This window comes from Coturnix japonica, chromosome 3 (assembly GCF_001577835.2).
Source record: "Coturnix japonica isolate 7356 chromosome 3, Coturnix japonica 2.1, whole genome shotgun sequence".
Taxonomy (NCBI): Eukaryota; Metazoa; Chordata; class Aves; order Galliformes; family Phasianidae; genus Coturnix; species Coturnix japonica.
The window spans coordinates 57,944,638-57,961,413 of record NC_029518.1 but is presented as its reverse complement, the minus strand read 5'-3'; the positions used below and the strand labels follow the sequence as shown (position 1 = coordinate 57,961,413).

Below are 16,776 nucleotides of genomic sequence, written 5' to 3'. Positions count from 1 at the left end.
CTCCCCGGAACAGTGATCACAGCCTTAAGCTGTCTGAGCTTAAGTATTTGAACAGAACTCTCATACATATGGTCTGATTTTTGGGTGGTCCTTTGTGGAGCCGGGAGCTGGACTTTATGATCCTTATGAATCCCTTCCAACTCAGGGAGTTTTGTGATTCTGTGATTCTATGGTCCAGCCAATGCCAGAACCCCAGAATGCATTGTTGTCTGTTATCAAAATGAATTCCATAAAGCCCCCAAAGGGGCTGCATTGTGAGGTGGCAGCATTCTGTGCCCAGTGAGAGAGTGATAGGGAGAAGATGTGAATCATTTGTAGCCAAAACTTGATTCCCTGTTCTCAGCAGCACAGCCTGATGTAGGCAGCTCTTTCTGATGGCAAACTGTTGAGAAAATGAAAACTGACTTCCCACATTCTACACTGGAATAAAATGTCCTGCAAATGAGACATTCTTTAAACAAACCAAGTTTATCTGACACCTGTGCAAAAGCCAGGCACTGGCTTTCTCATGTCTGTTAACAATTATAGAGAGGAAGAACAGGACCACTGCTCATGGACAGAGCAGCTCTGCCCTTTTCTATGATGTCTCTGGGGAGATGGAAAAGCACCAAAAGAAGTGACCAAGAGCTTCAGCATCCATTATTCAGCATTATTGCAATGGATGACATTCAGCCCCAAAAGATGAATAGTACAGCTTCACACTCTTCACTAACAAACAAACACCATTTCTGTCCTTGGCTCACCTGGACATAGATGTCTGGGGATCATGTGTCCTCTCTGACCCCTTCAGAGATTAAAAAAATTTTTAATATGGGCACACATGCACATTAGCATTGTGGCAAACTGGTGGGATCTTTCTAAAGGAAGAAGGCAGAGCATGGCCTGGTTTGGGAAGAAAAACCCTCCTCTTTGGCCCTGAAGTCACATCCACACTGATGTTTAAGGACATGCAGCAGAGATTGGAATCTTTATTTTATTCTATTTTTTTAGAAATTAAATTTTAAAAAATTTAGAATTTTTTATTATTTTTTAGTCTATTTTATTCTGATTTACTTAATTTTTTGAGTATTTTCTGCCAATAGTAGCTAGAAAACATGCTGCATCCCCTCTTCCAGGTCTGGCTGATTATGCTTTGCACAGAAGTTGTGAGTTGCTGGAGAGACAAACAGCTCACAGAAGTCATAGACAAAGGGGACTTGGTGGCTGTGGCAAAGTGGACCAGAGGTGTACATGCAGTTTGGAGGTCCCCAGAATGGGATATATTCGTTCTCTCATGTTCTTCCCCTGAATTTCTGCCTTTTGCAATCCCTTTCATTATGGATAGCTCCTGCAGAACTCTCGTGCTGCTGCCATCGCCCATTAGAGGTACTTCCCTCCCCATCCCATAGCAGGGACAGCCCAACTGCACTCGGCCGCCCACCCGGCGGGCATTGCGGGAAGCACCCCGGCTTCTGCGGGTGAGAGCAGTGAATGGTGGGGTTCTGCTACTGCTGCTCACAGCCAAACCAACCTGCTGCTGAGGAACTGAAGCAAGCCAATTCAGTTTTCAACAAGGACATGACTTTAATCACCCCATTGTTCAAGAAATGATATGCTCACTGCTTTTGAAAACAATAAATACATGTACAACCCTTTATCCAAATTAGCCTTTTGGATAGTCATCATGAGATGAAAGCTTTGTGTTCTACTTTTTTCTGCATTGGCAGCCAAACTGTAGGAGCAGCCAAACTCCTAGATAGGAGTTTGTGTACCTATAGTCCTATAGAGAGATTTGTATTCCAAACAGTACTCACAACAACTGAAGCACAAGCAGCAGTTATCATACAAATACCTGCAGTATTTCCAGTCAGCTACAGAAAGTACATAATTGCTCAAATATATATATATACAAATTGCACCCTTGCCATTCAAATTACTTTAAAAAGTCTTCCCTGATGCATATGACATATATAAGTCCGCATCTCAGTGATTTCAGAAGTTGTGTCCATTGCTGAAATTTGATCTATAGACACTTTAAACAAATCTGAGTCAAAAAGTCATGCAGATCTAATTTGCAGCATATAAATAAGAATGCTAGAAAAATAGATCTATTGCATATAACAATAATACAACATGTAACAACAAGTCTGCCAAGCTTTGTTTAGACCCACAACAGCATTACATCATTCCACATCTAAACAGAAGCATGGACCAAACTGAAGAGGTCAGCATCTTTTCTCAGTTATGTGCACAGAAGTTAAAGCTGCAAAGCAGGGTTTCTCTGGTCCGGGTCAGAGGCCTCATGGACACACAGAAATGTTCTTCACAATACTTCGCTGCTCAGTGTCTAAAGAAGCTGTTCCCCTCCAGCCTGGCTATGAGACAGCACCACAGGAAAGCTGTGCCCTGCCTAACACAAGACTTGGCCATCCCTTAACTAGGAGATGCAGTGTAGTCACTCCAGATGACTGGGTCCTTCCTGGAGTGTGTCTCATGCACAGGAGATGCTGTGTAGTCATACTTGTGGAGTTGCAGAGCAGAGACTTGCAGTGCAGCAGCTCATACTGGTGTGATTTTAATGCACTGGAGCGGTGCAGTGCCCTGTTCTTGTAAAAGTCAGACTTTTCAAACAAATGTCAGTAAAGCTAAAATTCACAGGGTGCATTCATGCTGATTGTGATCATTATATTGTTTACGCTAACGAGGGGAATCAATCTGTGCTTGTAAGCTTTGATGTTGCACTTTGTGGAGGAGTTATCCTTCCTTCAAAAAAGAGAACACTTGGGGACAAGTGTGAAGGGTCTTCTCTGCATGAGTTAGAGAAGGTGTGTGGGGCAAATAAGTGTATTTCTGAGTACAGGAAGGAAGAAAATGAGCCTACAAACAACTGCAGTGGTTCAGGTAAATCTTTCCAGTTTTACACAGCCCTTTCTCCAGTTCATTATCTCTCTGGTAAATACAAGGAACCTTGAATGTTGCTGCAGCACTCAGATGGAATAAGGCACAGAATTTTGGGCACATAATTTAAATCAAACAAAGGATTCACCCAAACTGGGTGAAAAGGTTGCTTTTGGATGTTCAGGAGAATAGAAAGCCTATCTGAAAAGTGGAGACAAAAGGTCTGGGCTTGCTTATCCTGGCAAACAAAGACTAGGAGGGAGCTCTGTTTGACCTGTAAAAAAGATACAGGTGAGAAGAAGAACTCCTTAAGCAGTTGGGCAGAAAAGACATTAGAAAAACTGTGTGTGAGTCCATGCATTCCTGCCTGCTTGTGAGAAGTAAGACCTTCCTGATGCTTCTGTTTGGCTGAGAGCAGTGAAGTCCTGGGAGATGCTCTGGTGGCTTATGTGAATGGAATGGGGATGAGGATGGGGAAAGTAGGGAGATACTGGAGGTTCCCATGATAGCAGGGGCTTCAGGAAAGCCTTTCAAACCTAGCAATGAATAACCACCAGAGTATGGTTTGCACGGTTTGTTTTCCTTGGGTGTACAAGAAAGAGAGAGATCTGAAGGAGAAATGTCTCACTAAAATGGCTTCTCTTCTTCTAGTACTTCAACAAAGCCCAGTCATATGCTGGACAGCCTTTTCCTGGACAGAGTCCTTGTTGCTTTTTTAAGAACATCTTCCTCTTTTACTGGTGTCGGCCCAGGCACTTGAAAATGGCAGTTTCCATTCACAGAGCTCTTCTCAGCATTACACGAGTCTGATGCAGTGATTCGGGAGCTGGAAGACTTTGAGTCCAAGGAAATCTGGCTGACAGCAACGCTGCCTACACTCTTGGAAGAGTACGTGTAAATCATCTTGAGGAAGGCAGACTTTGTATTTGTTTCTTGCTTGTAAATTATGATATAGCACTTAGGAAAAAATGTGCAACAGAGAATCCCATAGTTGGATATTAATATAACAATGATCTCCACTGCTGGTAAGTATTTGCCAAATGTAGTTACATAGACAGGGATAAATACAATCCATGCTATAAAGTAAATTAACATGCCAAAAGTTATGAACTTAGCTTCGTTGTAGTTCTCCGGTAACTTCCTGCCTTTAAAAGCACATATGAAGCAGATGAAGGCTAGAGCAGCTATGTAGCCCAGCATAATCCCAAAAGCCACAACAGAGCCCTCATTGCACTCCAGAATTATGGCTCTCGGAATAGAGAAATTTTGCTTTACAAAAGGCGTCCTAAATATTAGCCAGAAGGTGCAAATGATAACTTGAATCCCAGTGCAGATGAATACAATAAATATAGGTTTATAGGCGCACTTCAAGAAATTCTGCAGCTTGGGATCAAAACTAAAGGCTAGTAAAATTTTTAGTGATTTTATTAAAATGCATGAAATGCAGAGTGCAAAACTTATGCCAAAGAGGGCTTGCCGAGTTCTACATTTGAATTCAGTGGGTTCACCTATGAAGAACACAGTGCTTAAAAAAATGAAGAAGTGGCTGAGGAGGATAATATAGCAGACAGTTAAACCTCCAGATGCCTTTACAACCGGTGTGCTCAAGTTTTTTGTGAATATTGCACTGATGGAAAAAATGAGCACAACCCCAAAGGCGGAGAGGAGAAGCAGGAAAATAGCAAACCAGTCTGTCCAGCCGAGGAAGTGGATCGTTTTTCTGTAGCATGTAGTGCTGTTCACGGGTGCCCAGTAGGTTTTGTTGTGGCACCGGTAGCAATAATCCATATCTGAAAGCAGAAAAAGGTGGAGATAACTCAGGAACCCAAAGAAAATAAACTACTGAGTGAATGGTAAAGCCTTGTGATACAAGAAAGTGGGAAGGGTTACGAGGCATGGGCCAGGCCTGCAGCCACCTGGAGTACCCTTTGCCGTGGACACACTTCACTGGCAACACGGTGGTGGCCTGAGTTTGAACCAATTTCCCTACAGGGAGTGGAACTGCAGCTCTTTCGTTTACCTAGTTCAACAAGAAAAAAATCTTTCTTTGTTCAGAAGTCTTTTGAAATGCAGCAGCAAGAACACACACTGATGTAGATTCCACTTTCAAAGGTTACTTTTCCTGTGAAATTCCTGTTATCAGCTACAAAGAAATGTCAGAATTGTTTGAATAATAAAAGGGAAAACATGCAATTTCTTTTTTCTAACTATCAAGACTTCAGAAGTACACTGTACCCCAGTTTTCTTAATTCCATCTCTCTTTTCCATATTTAATTCCTTCCTTTTATAAACCTCACTCAAACTGTAAATGAACCAGCATAAGCATCAGATTTGATAGTAACACTACTGCACTGTCATATGAAACATCATAGTACTTCTACTTAAGATAAAAACATGCCAGCAAGCAAATAAATAACCCCTGTACGATTCTGTTAATCTGTAAATAAACCTTTATTTGGATCACAATTCTTTACCTGTTCGATTGCTGTAGTGGTTTTCTGGGCAGTAAACGCACTCATAGCAGCACGTGTGTGGACTTTCTGTAACCTTCTTCATCTGCCCTGGTCTGCAGTGCTGAGAACACGTTGATGGAACCTTCTGCAGCGTGCAGAAAACAAAACAAAGTAAAAATAAATAAGCTCAGGCATTACCAGTTACTATGAATATTTAAAATAAGCCTTCAGTACTACCATGATTTAAACTCTTTGTATCTAACATATTTTTTAGGGAATCTGAAAATGATGTTAAAAATGTGAAGTAGGCTCTGTATTTCTTACATTTTCTCCAGGAAATGACAGGATGGGGCCCTATTTACCTGACCATTTCACTTTTTGGACCTTAATCAGTGCGATTCTATGTAACTTTAAAATCCACAGCCAAGTGCCTCATTCAATTTTGAAACTGGAAGATAGACTGCTGGGATCCAGATCCAGAGAAAGAACAGAAGCATCTGGGAGGGGTTTCAGATGGGCCACACCACAAATGCAGTCCTGACACCCTGCTCAGCAGCAGTGAGACCAGAGCAGATTCCCTGGCTCTATGGGACATGTTTCTGCCATGTCACCCACACAGCAGCTCATCCCTGGGTCATCAGGCACTATTCCAGGTGTGTGTTGTCAGGACCTTCTCTCAAGAGCTGGATTCAGGGTCTTCTTCCAAAGATAAGCCTTGTAAATGGAGGGACAGTCCTGAGGAATGCTACTCTTTCTTCTCTTTCCAGGTTAGGGCTTACAAGCTGCCATCCTGGGCAGTGCCACAAAGAAGGACAAGACAAAAGGTCTTCTGTCCTTAGCCTCTTCTATCTACACAGAAACTACATTCATCCCACCTTGTAAACAGCCTTTCCTTTGGCCTGCTAGCACAGAGCCACACTGAGTTAGAGCTGCACAAAGCCCCAAAGCCTTCACCATGCACAGATGATATTATCCAGCTGGAACTTATTGGGGCCAACTACTCCTCTTGTCTGCACTGGTGCTGGGGCTCCATATGGTGCCACCTACCTCATACTCCTGTGTTTGTGCTGACCCCAGATCTAACAGGAGTAAATAATCAACAAGACCTTTTTTTTCCCCCAACTGTAGACAGTAGACACGAATCTACTTGTGGAAAATAAATGGTTGCCCCGTGTAAGACAGGAGACACATACAAGCAGTCATTTTCTGTTCTAAAACTCAGTGTCGCATTCTGGAATAGTATCCTTTGGACAGATGTGAGTTCTGATTTACTCATCATGGGAAACCTCTTAGGGGAACTGTGGAGAAATAACTTAATTTCAAATCACTAAGAATGCTTACAGGCTCATGCGTTTCTCAGGATGCATAAATGCAGTTGAATCTTATCTGGTGAGGATGCATCATTCTTAAAGGAGAATATATTAGCAAATGAGTGATTTTTTACACACACTTCAGATGCCAACACCAGAGGAAGGAGGGTGCATATAAATTTAATTTTAGATGTTATGTCAACAAATTAAGAGTTACCTTTAAATCCAGAAAATCTTTTTTTTTCTCCTCATCCTCAAAGATGAAGTAACCATTTTCTGGGTCATATTCTGCCATAGTGGTGATTTCCATGCGGCCATCAACTTCTTTCCAAAGAAGTACATCATAACCAGAGCTCATATCACCTTTGGAGTCAAACTTAATTTCTTTATCATCATCAATGATTGTAACTCTTTTAAGTTCTTCAAGGAGCTGAAGATAAATATAGGAAACAATGACTTACATCAGTGTCATTTCAGTGTGATACACTAAATAGTTTAACATTAGTGTGATAATATCAAAGTAAGAGATTTTTTACAAGTGATATAATCTTAAAAGGGATCCATACAGCTGTTATGTCCTACCAAGATTTCTATTATTCTGACAATCCTTGTTGATCTTAAAAATCTATTAAGCACAAATAGTCAAATAAGGCATACAGGACACAATCCCAGTTCATGAGGAGACTGCAAGTGTATTTTCATTAGCCACCATGGCTGCAAACTGAAGTACTGTTTTTATTGCTTTGCAAGCTTAACAACTTTTGGCAATAAGTGTTAATTAACAATAAAAAACAAAACAAAGATTCAGTGAATGGCTGAATTTGGCTGTCCCTTGAAAAGCATTTTTACGTGGATCCCTGTTTGACAGTAATAGCATTTAAAGAATATGCTGGCACACCTATTATTTAAAAGGCTCTGGCATAGATAGATATATGTGTAAAAAAAGTCTGGCATTTATAATGTGTGGGTTTTTTCTTCATATGCAACATCACTTTTTCACAATTTATATATTCTCACTACCTGTCTACCAATTTATGAAGAAATAAAACATGAGTCTAAGTGACATTTCATTTGATCTGGACATTGTGCATTCTTGCATCTTCAGCTTCAAAAAGAAGGATCTAGTAATTAGTAACATCGTTATTTAATTTATATTTATTTTTGCAAATATGTAATAGCAATGACTGCTATTTCCCTGTATGTTGAAAGAATGATATGGTTTTGCTGTATCCTTATTTTTAAATATACCCGTTTCTGGAGGGGCTGGAGTTAGTTTAGAAGAAATGTGTTATACAAACAGCACTGGGAGAAGAGCTCTCTCTCCAGTTTCTCTTTCAGTTTCTCCAAAAATTCTTGGCTTCTTAAATAAAAGACGTTAAATTTGGATGGTTTGGGATTTAATTCAACAATGATGTAAATACAGCTCCATAAAGTTGCATCCCCTGTAGAACAATCTTGAATTTGTCCCATCTGCATTTACAAAGTCATGGAAGAGTTTGATTGTTACTGTGGCTGTTGTTTTTTCCAAACCCCTTATCTTGGTTTGACCTGCCCTGACCCAGGATAAGAGGTCAGAGCAAGTCAGAGTGCTTCAGTGGGTGTTTGACTTTTAAATGAACTTTTGTTTAATCCACTGAGTAAAAGTGTGTAAAAGTGAATACTCCTGAGCAGGTTCTCAGGTAAAAGGTCAGGTCAGGTTTACTTGTCTGATTTTTCCTGTTCTTTTCCCACCTTGTAAAGTCTGATAACAAGCACCTCACTCATCTTCAAGATTGCATCACATTTTTCTATCAGTCATTTCCCTGAAAATCACAATCAGACATGAGAATGGTCTGCTGCATTTTCATTTCCAAGAAAAATTACATTACAGAGGAGTGTTACTGCTGTAACACTGTAATACTGAGTATTACAGTGGTTAGCAGGAACAAGACCAATCATTAGTGGCAATATATCTATGTCAGCCAGACTGATTGCATGTTTATGTTGTATCCTGTACAAGTAAGATGTTCCAGCAAGCAGCTTAGAGACTGGAGTCTTCATCCAAGCTGATGCCTTCTTTGATGATGATTGGGAAATTGTTAGGTTAGCTTGTGGATGTCCAACTTTTTGTCTTGCCTGGGCCATACTAAATGAAGAGGAACTATCTTAGGCTGTGCACATGTAGTTTGCTCTAAAAGTAATGCCTCCTGTTTATTTCCATGGATCAGGTAGTTATCTGTATATAAACTGCAGTAATACTTGTCTACAGTAGAATACAGCCATGGCTTATCATCAGCAGTTTTCATGCCTGTGTGGGCCAAAGCAAGGGAAGAAAGCTAGATTACAGTTGTCATCACTAATTAACAACTGCTGCTCTGGGAGATGAGCTGTGGTTTCACTTTGCCCATTTGGTGTTGAGGAAAGGCAGAAACAGAACAGTCACTCAATAGAAGTACTACACAAGCAAATCCAGGAATGCAAGAGGAAAAAATGAGACGGAAATTATATATAGAGAACGAGACCTCAAAGGATTAACGCCTTACCTCCCAGGGGGTGAAAGCAGAGGGATCCTTGCAGTTTCTGTCTTTGCATTGCCCTTTTATGGCATGGGCAATGGCATAGACTGCAAGTATAGTACTATGGATAAATCCTGGTTCAATATTGGCATTCAAAAAATCATCTCTCCAGATCTGCTGTTTATTCTCAACATTTTGCATCAGATCATACTGGGACTGGCTTGAAATACACATTTGAAAATCGTAGTTGTCCAGGTGTGCACAGACTGACAAAAGCATAATATATTCAAGTAAAAACTTGTTGTTTTCAGTGGGCCTTTCATGAAGATTTCTCAGAAAGTCTTGAAATGTTGACATGTCCTTGTTTTTAAATCCAAATCCCACAACAGTTCCCAGCTTTCTGATGTTAGGCATTGTACTGATTTTCACTGCAGTTGACCAGTTATCACTTGCAATCCAAATCTTTTTTACCTTTCGCTCAATTGCCTTCTTAAATAGTTTGAGCACATGGAATTGTCTCATAAAGACCACAATAACGTTTACTCTGGTTTCCTTGACAATCTTCTCGATTGCACGATCAACTTTTGTATGAAAGGTGTTATCAGAGAGATAGGCAGGCAGCATTTCTTTAAAGGCTATGCAAACACTGTTTGCCATGGCCTGGACACCAAAACTCTCCACAGCAAAGCGCCCGTTGTCATCATCTGTGGCTATTACTCCAATCCAATTCCACCCAGACTCACAGATCAGGTGGGCCATTGCTCTTGTCTGATGGAAATCACTGGGGATAGTCCTCAAGAAAGAAGGAAAACGGATTTTGTCACTGAGGATTTCAGCTGATGATGCAGGACTGACCTAGGAAGAGATAACTGTTTAGTTATGGAAGTGATCTCCTCCAAAAGATTCTGAGAGCCCCAAAACTTCCACTATTGCATTTCCATCTTTCCTGTGACTGAGTGCAAACACAGGGCAGCCAAACAGGGCAGAATTCCTAACCCTGCTGTTGGAACATAGGCCTGTACCCAGCACCCTTTCCCTCATTTTCATCCTTGTGCACCTACTTGCTTTATTGAAAACAGAGAATAAAACATTGTAAATTGATCTGACAGTTATGTCAGTATAAGTATTTTGATTTAACATGTAGAAATACCTTCACCACTATTCAAAACAATACTTAACAAATTGGAAGTACTCAAATGTCAGGTCTGTTATTAAAATTTCCAGTAGGCCAACATTTTGCAATGTTGTTCTAGCACTATGTTAGTACAGTCCACTCACTTATTTATTTTCTCTCAAAAATTTAGTTACTGTGATTTAAGGGGGTCACAAGGTCTGTTAGAGGCTCCTATCAGAAAAAAAAAGAGAGTGTCTAATACTAAAGAATGACATATTTTTTTCCTTATGTAGAAATTTTAGCCTTACTATTGTGAATGCAGCAAGAAAAAACATAATTGAAAAAAATGTAATTTAAATGTATTTACTTTTTAACCTTTGTCTAATTTGTTGTTTTTCCTACTGTAATATTTCTTACCTTGCTTGACAGTTCTTAACAAATCTAAGCTTCCCAAAATGAGAGCCACCTATCTGGTGAAGTTATCAAATCTTAATGTCAGCAGATTGCAGATGCTATTGATGAGAAAAGTCTAGTAGGTCACCTTTTCCATCTCTGTGTCACAATGTAAATTTGTTTTATCATTTTCCTTTTAAGTAATTTCAACTGCAGCTCTTAATTTATATATCAAATATGGCTCCCATGGTGGAGCTGGAGGCCACAGTTATTTCCTCCCAATGTGGAGGACAGGATTCAGAAGTTATTAGAAGTTATATTTAGTTCATATTTCAAATATTTTGCATGTTTATGCTACTTTGCATTACCTTCAGGTAATATATGTCAAATTACCAAAATCAGTGTGCAGCCCAAATGAATTTGGTTTCGATCACAATTTTTTTTCTTGTAACAGTGAAAGTAATAATGGAAGCACCAGCCTAAGTGGAAGCATAGGACTGTATGAACTAGAAATAGCACTGGAGTAGCTGGAAATAGAGAAGGATGTTTGGGGAAGGAGTAGTCATGTTCCTTCTCTTCTATAGCTGCTTGAAGAGCAGCAGGACTAAAACTTTTTTTTTAGAGCAACTGTGACTTGCAGTCCCTCCAATTAGAGACTCATCTAGCCATGGTAAATTTGATCCTCTGTCTCAAACGAAATAATTCCCTTACACCTACCTGTGGGATTAGTTGCAAAGCCAATAGCCTTGAAACTGCCATTGACACCTCAGAGTAGCTGGCTCCGGTGACTGCCTTAATTCTTGGTACATAGTCTGAATAGTTACATTTGAACTCTACAATATCCTTAGAAGTATTGGATTTGGACAGGAACCTCAGAGCAGATGCCATGGCTTTTGTAACTTCTGCACAGGTATCATAGATTTCATAGCCCAGAGTAACTCCAGATAATAATGTCGAATTGTTGATCATTTCAATAGCATGTATCATTGCAAGAGTCTGAAGAAAAATTTGGATTTCAAAGCTGTCAGGAAACACAGAAGTTTCATTTTAGAAAAAAAAAATATTTCTGGAATAAGACTGAAGCAAATTCTGTTCACATCCTTTAGCTTTGCCAGCTACTGAAAGGAAATGCTTGGTGTGAAGTGCTTGTGTTATATAGAATTAGATTTAGAGAATATCACAAGTTGGAAGAGACCCACAAGCATCATTAAATCCATATCCCAGCTCCACAGAGGACCACTCAAATTTTAAATCCTATGTCTGAGAGTGCTGTCCAAACACTTCTTGAACTCCAGCAGCTTGGGGCTGTGACCACTGCCCTGGGGAGCCTGTTCCAGTGCCTGACCACCCTCTGGTGAAGAAACTTTAAATAACACCCAACCTGACCCTCCATTGATTCAGATTCACGCTGTTAAAAAAATAGAAAATCGTATTATTTTCTTTCTCACTTAAGTGGTAGAATAATCATAATCAACGCATGACCCGATGATCTCTAAGGTCCCTTCCAACCCGCACGAGACTATGAGACTATGAGATGAAACACTTGAATTATACCAAATAAAAATACTTTTCTGAAAAACAGGCACTAAATCCACAGTTACAACACCAAGTGAAATCTTCAGAAAGTATCTGTCACAGTCAGTTCTAATTTGCCCCATTCAGCCCAGCAATTTTTGTTTGTCTCTTTGTTTGTTTGTTTCAATATATTTACTTTCACCAAAAGCATGAAACAAAAGACTAAAAGAAAACATTTCAGAAGTTAATGTCTTCTTGCGCTTGCACAGATGCTCCTAACGTCCACTCTAAGACTGACAAAATCAATAGAGCTATTCTCTTTATCTTCATTCGAAGGTTTCTTAATCAGAACTATGCTAATACAGGCTGCCTGCAATGCAACCAACTCTCTTCTTAAGCAAGGGTCTCTGAAGTTTGTGTATCTTGAAACCAAAACAAATTTCAAATGGAACTGATACAATATAGGACTGTAGAAAAATAATAAAATACAGACAAAATGCCCAACTTTGACATCATTTTGAAATAAACCCATATGGATTCCCTATATTAAAATAAAACTTATGGATTTGTGCCTGTATTAAAATGAAAGAAAATGCATCTATGAATTTATACTATATCATATTCTTGAATTTATGAAACGCAGAATATGGAGTCAACGAAATAAATATTTTGATGTGCTGTATAAACGTGAATGCATACATGACATGGTGTCTATTCTGTTTATCCCATCACACAATGCCACAATTATAATACAGAAAGTAATTTGATAACTGATTACAATGGTTGCAACATTGACAGTAGTACAATAGACTACCAGCGTGGGTGTGAGGGGCATACTGCTATATGTGCTTAGACAGAATTGAGCAGCCTGTCTGTGATCAAAGTATTTAGGTGCAACTTCACAACTGCAAGCCAGAGTTCTTCAGACACAGAGCAACAAAACTGTATTAACACGACAATTAAATGGTTCCTCAACAAAAACTTCTAGGGCTATGTGATTCAATATGAAGACTGAAAATAGGATCAAATAACCATTCCCTTCCCTCTTCAGTCATGGTATTTTCTATGACATCCTAGTTAAGTTATGAGCAATTTATTTGATGTCCAAATTCTTCTAAAAACTGAGAAATGCAAGAGAAACAGATTCTGTTGATCACAATACTAGGTGTATTTGCCTGATTTCAGTGATCTCCAAGCTGTTACAGGTGTAATTTGCTGTGTTACTCACCCAGCACAGTTCTGAATTACTGGCTTGATAGGATGCTCTTCTGGATGCAGCATTTCACTGTGAACTGCAAACAAACCTCCTATAATAATGTCTCCTGGAGAACTGGCACCCACAAAGTCATCCGTATTCTGGCAAGCAGAAGCAGCGTCAGAGCTGATCACAAAGGGAATCAGCATTAAGCTGAACAATGCCATGCTTCTGCTTCACCTGCTCGATCCCAGCTTTAAGTCCATTAGGCCAGCTGCAGTGCCAGCAAGTGTTTCTATGTCATCTATAAACAGCAGCAAAGGAAAAATGCAGAGCTCCAAAGTTAGTCACATCTCATAAGGTGCTTGTATTTGCTTCACTGACTCAGGTTACTTTATTGGAACTCCAAAGCAATGTTGTCACTTAAAGCGTGAGAGTGCAGAGGAGTGAGAGGGAAGGAGAAAGAGCTATGAATTTAAAAGGAAGTGCTGGACATAAATCTGTTCTGTTGTGTTCAAAAGTTATTATACTTAATCTGAAACACTCAGTAAATATTTTTGTATAAATTTGGGCTTGCCTTGGACACTTTCCAGCTGATTGCTGGGTGGAGAAATATCATGTAATATGGCAATGATGTTACTGCCACTGTAATTTAAGAGTCTGATCCAAAGAGTACAGAAAAAAAAAGGCCCTGTTGCTACAGTGGTCTTTATATCAGACTGAGGAAAACAAAAGAAAGCAACAACACCAAAAAAAAAAAAAACCAAAAAAACCAAACAAAAAAAACCCCTAAACAATCAACAAAAATAAAAAAGTAAATCTGAATTATTATATTCTGCCTTTTTTTCTCACTTACTCTTTATAGATAGAGTATCCATTTGCAACAGAAATATTAACCACAAATGCAAAAGCTAATCATCTATTAAATCACCATTCAGCAGCTTCTTTTTTTATAATACAGAACCTTGCCTTTCTTTCTCTGTGGTAATCTCACTGGTAGTTCACTGTATACAGTAAACAGCTATCTACATTTTCTTTAATGTATCTAATGACATGCACTTATGAGCAGATTAAGATACCAGTTTATTCTGCTTTGTGCTGACTTGTAAAAATTTAATTTATTCCACAGATATTCCTCTTGATTTATAGCAGCATAAACATAGTTAGAACCTGACCCCGAGTTATCCACCTGCAAAAATACATGTACCTACTTCTTTCCACCCAAGTAATGCTCCCTCAAGCCTAATTCCAGATACCCAGATGTTTAACTTTCCCTGACTTTGCATATAACTTCTAAACCTTCTGACAAACAATACCTTATGCTGTTAAAGTTTGGGATTGGAGGTAGTCATTTTGTTGAGCAAGTCACAAGAAATCTGCAGCTGTGAGCCTCTAGTATAAAATACACCATTTAAGCAGCTAACACTAAGTACTACTTTAAGCATACAATGGAAATAAAATCAGAACTTGAAATGTATTACTGTTTTTTATTAGAAGCAGGAAATAAACATTCCTCTGGCCAATACCTTAAAAGATATTAATTTATATAGAAGAGGATTTTACCTAGAAACAAAAATTCTTGCTTGTTCTCTCTGGAAAGTGGAAGTTGACAAAATAAACATCACAAATAATTGGTTCCCAATTTCTTGTTATTTATAAAAACACAATGATATGAAGTGTGCTTTACATTCAGCTACACTGAGTTTGTGTCATAGTGCATTGTAAGGACGATATTTTCACAGGGAGGGGTCTTTTATTGTTATTGCTTGTTTTCAAGACCCACATCTCATAACTATTGCTAGTGGTGAGGAGTACTTTAATGTTTTATTGAAATAAATCATCCTACTCAGGTATTGAAGAACCAACTGTAAGCGCTTGTGAACATGCTTTTTCATTGGTAGTTAAGTACCAATAGAAGTAAGTGTATAATAAAATTGTTCTTTGTAATTTAATGACATATCATTGGATTTTCACAGTCTTCTCAGTTGTCTGCACAGGAATATTTCTTGGGGAAAACACAGGAGAAGGTGACACCTCTATATGTCAGTTGTAAGACTGCAGTCAGTTCAAGTGAATTCCTTTAGTATCACCATGTCTAAGAAGCATCCTTTAATAAACTGTGGAAAGGCAGAAAGTATGACTTACCAAACCCAAAGATAAGATGAGAGACACAGGTGAATTATAAGAGGCCTTAGAGGATCGGGTTGCAGACAGAGATATTCTGTTAGTGTCACTATATGCCACAGAGTGTCTTGCTACCGTGCCAAGATGTTTTTTTCCACATGGTCTTCAGCTTCCTTTTGAGAAGAACCAGAATAAGAGACTTTTAGGAAATGGTCTTGCCAAGTTCAGCATTAATCCTGCAGGCGGCTTCTTGCAAATTCACAGCTTTTAAGTTTTTGGCAGCAGTGGCACATATATTCAAAGTCTACACAATTCAATATGTGCAAGAGAAGCCAGAGATAGCTGTGTGGATACAGCAGTGGATACGTGCAAATGGACCACCTGCTTCTCCCATCTTTGCAGCCCCTAAAGCTTGACAGGTTATGGTGTCTGTGCAGAAGGATGTTTTGCAACTGCCAGTAGCTTGGTCAAGAAGACTGTTCCATGCAGGAAATAAGTACTTCTTTGACTCAGATTTAGTTATTTTATGGATATATCAATGCACTAAATTCTAACAGAAATACTTTATCTGTAAAGCCCTATATATATAGTCAGACAGTGTTAAAGAAGAAAGATGCTTTTCATCACTTCCTATTGAAAACTGACTGCAAAGCAGTCATGTGTTTTCATATGAGCCTTGCTCTAGGTGTCTATTTCAATATCATATCTACATTTCAAAATCTCAGACTGCATCTATACTAAGAACTACAACAGCAAAATAGTTGGAATTGAAGTAAAAATATCATGAAGAGAAAATATTGGTTAGAATTGCCAACTCTGTAGATTAATAGAACTGTTATAATCAACACTAAGATGTTACATTACTCAGTCTCTGAGAAAGAATTTTAAGTAGAAAGAAGCATATACTGAATTACTTCACTTTAATTATCTCTAAAAAAGTATTCTACTAACTGGGAATAGACTTAACTTAATATCAATGCTAAAATTAAAGAATATAAAGGAAAATACCAATTTTTTACATTTGTGTCCAATTAAAAATCATCATTAATCATTTAAAAAAAAAAATCCAAACAAAAAGCCAGCAGTGAAATAGAACCTGGGTGAAAGCCAAAGAACATTAATTCCTGAGAAGCAAACTAACTCAATTTTCAGGTTCACTGGGTTTGTCCTCTAGAATGTGTCAGCTGAGCTGAGCAGTGGAGAGGACGAGTCCTTTTTTTCTCCATCAGGTCACAGCATTATAATGTGCCCCATGATTTTCTCTGAAAGTTGAATGTCCTCTGATGCAAATGGCCCCGTT

General features: G+C 38.9%; 1 protein-coding gene across 1 annotated transcript; it reads right to left on the bottom strand.

The window, feature by feature from the left end:
• Positions 1 to 88: 88 nt before the first annotated feature.
• GPRC6A (G protein-coupled receptor class C group 6 member A) lies at positions 89 to 13,790 on the bottom strand. Its single transcript, XM_015858587.2, has 6 exons — positions 13,386 to 13,790; positions 11,360 to 11,663; positions 9,163 to 9,990; positions 6,858 to 7,070; positions 5,352 to 5,475; positions 89 to 4,667 (listed from the first exon to the last, which is right to left on the bottom strand). The coding sequence occupies exons 1-6, from the start codon at positions 13,577 to 13,579 to the stop codon at positions 3,547 to 3,549; spliced, it is 2,784 nt and encodes a 927-aa protein (XP_015714073.1). The 5' UTR covers positions 13,580 to 13,790; the 3' UTR covers positions 89 to 3,546.
• Between the last annotated feature and the right edge of the window lie 2,986 nt (positions 13,791 to 16,776).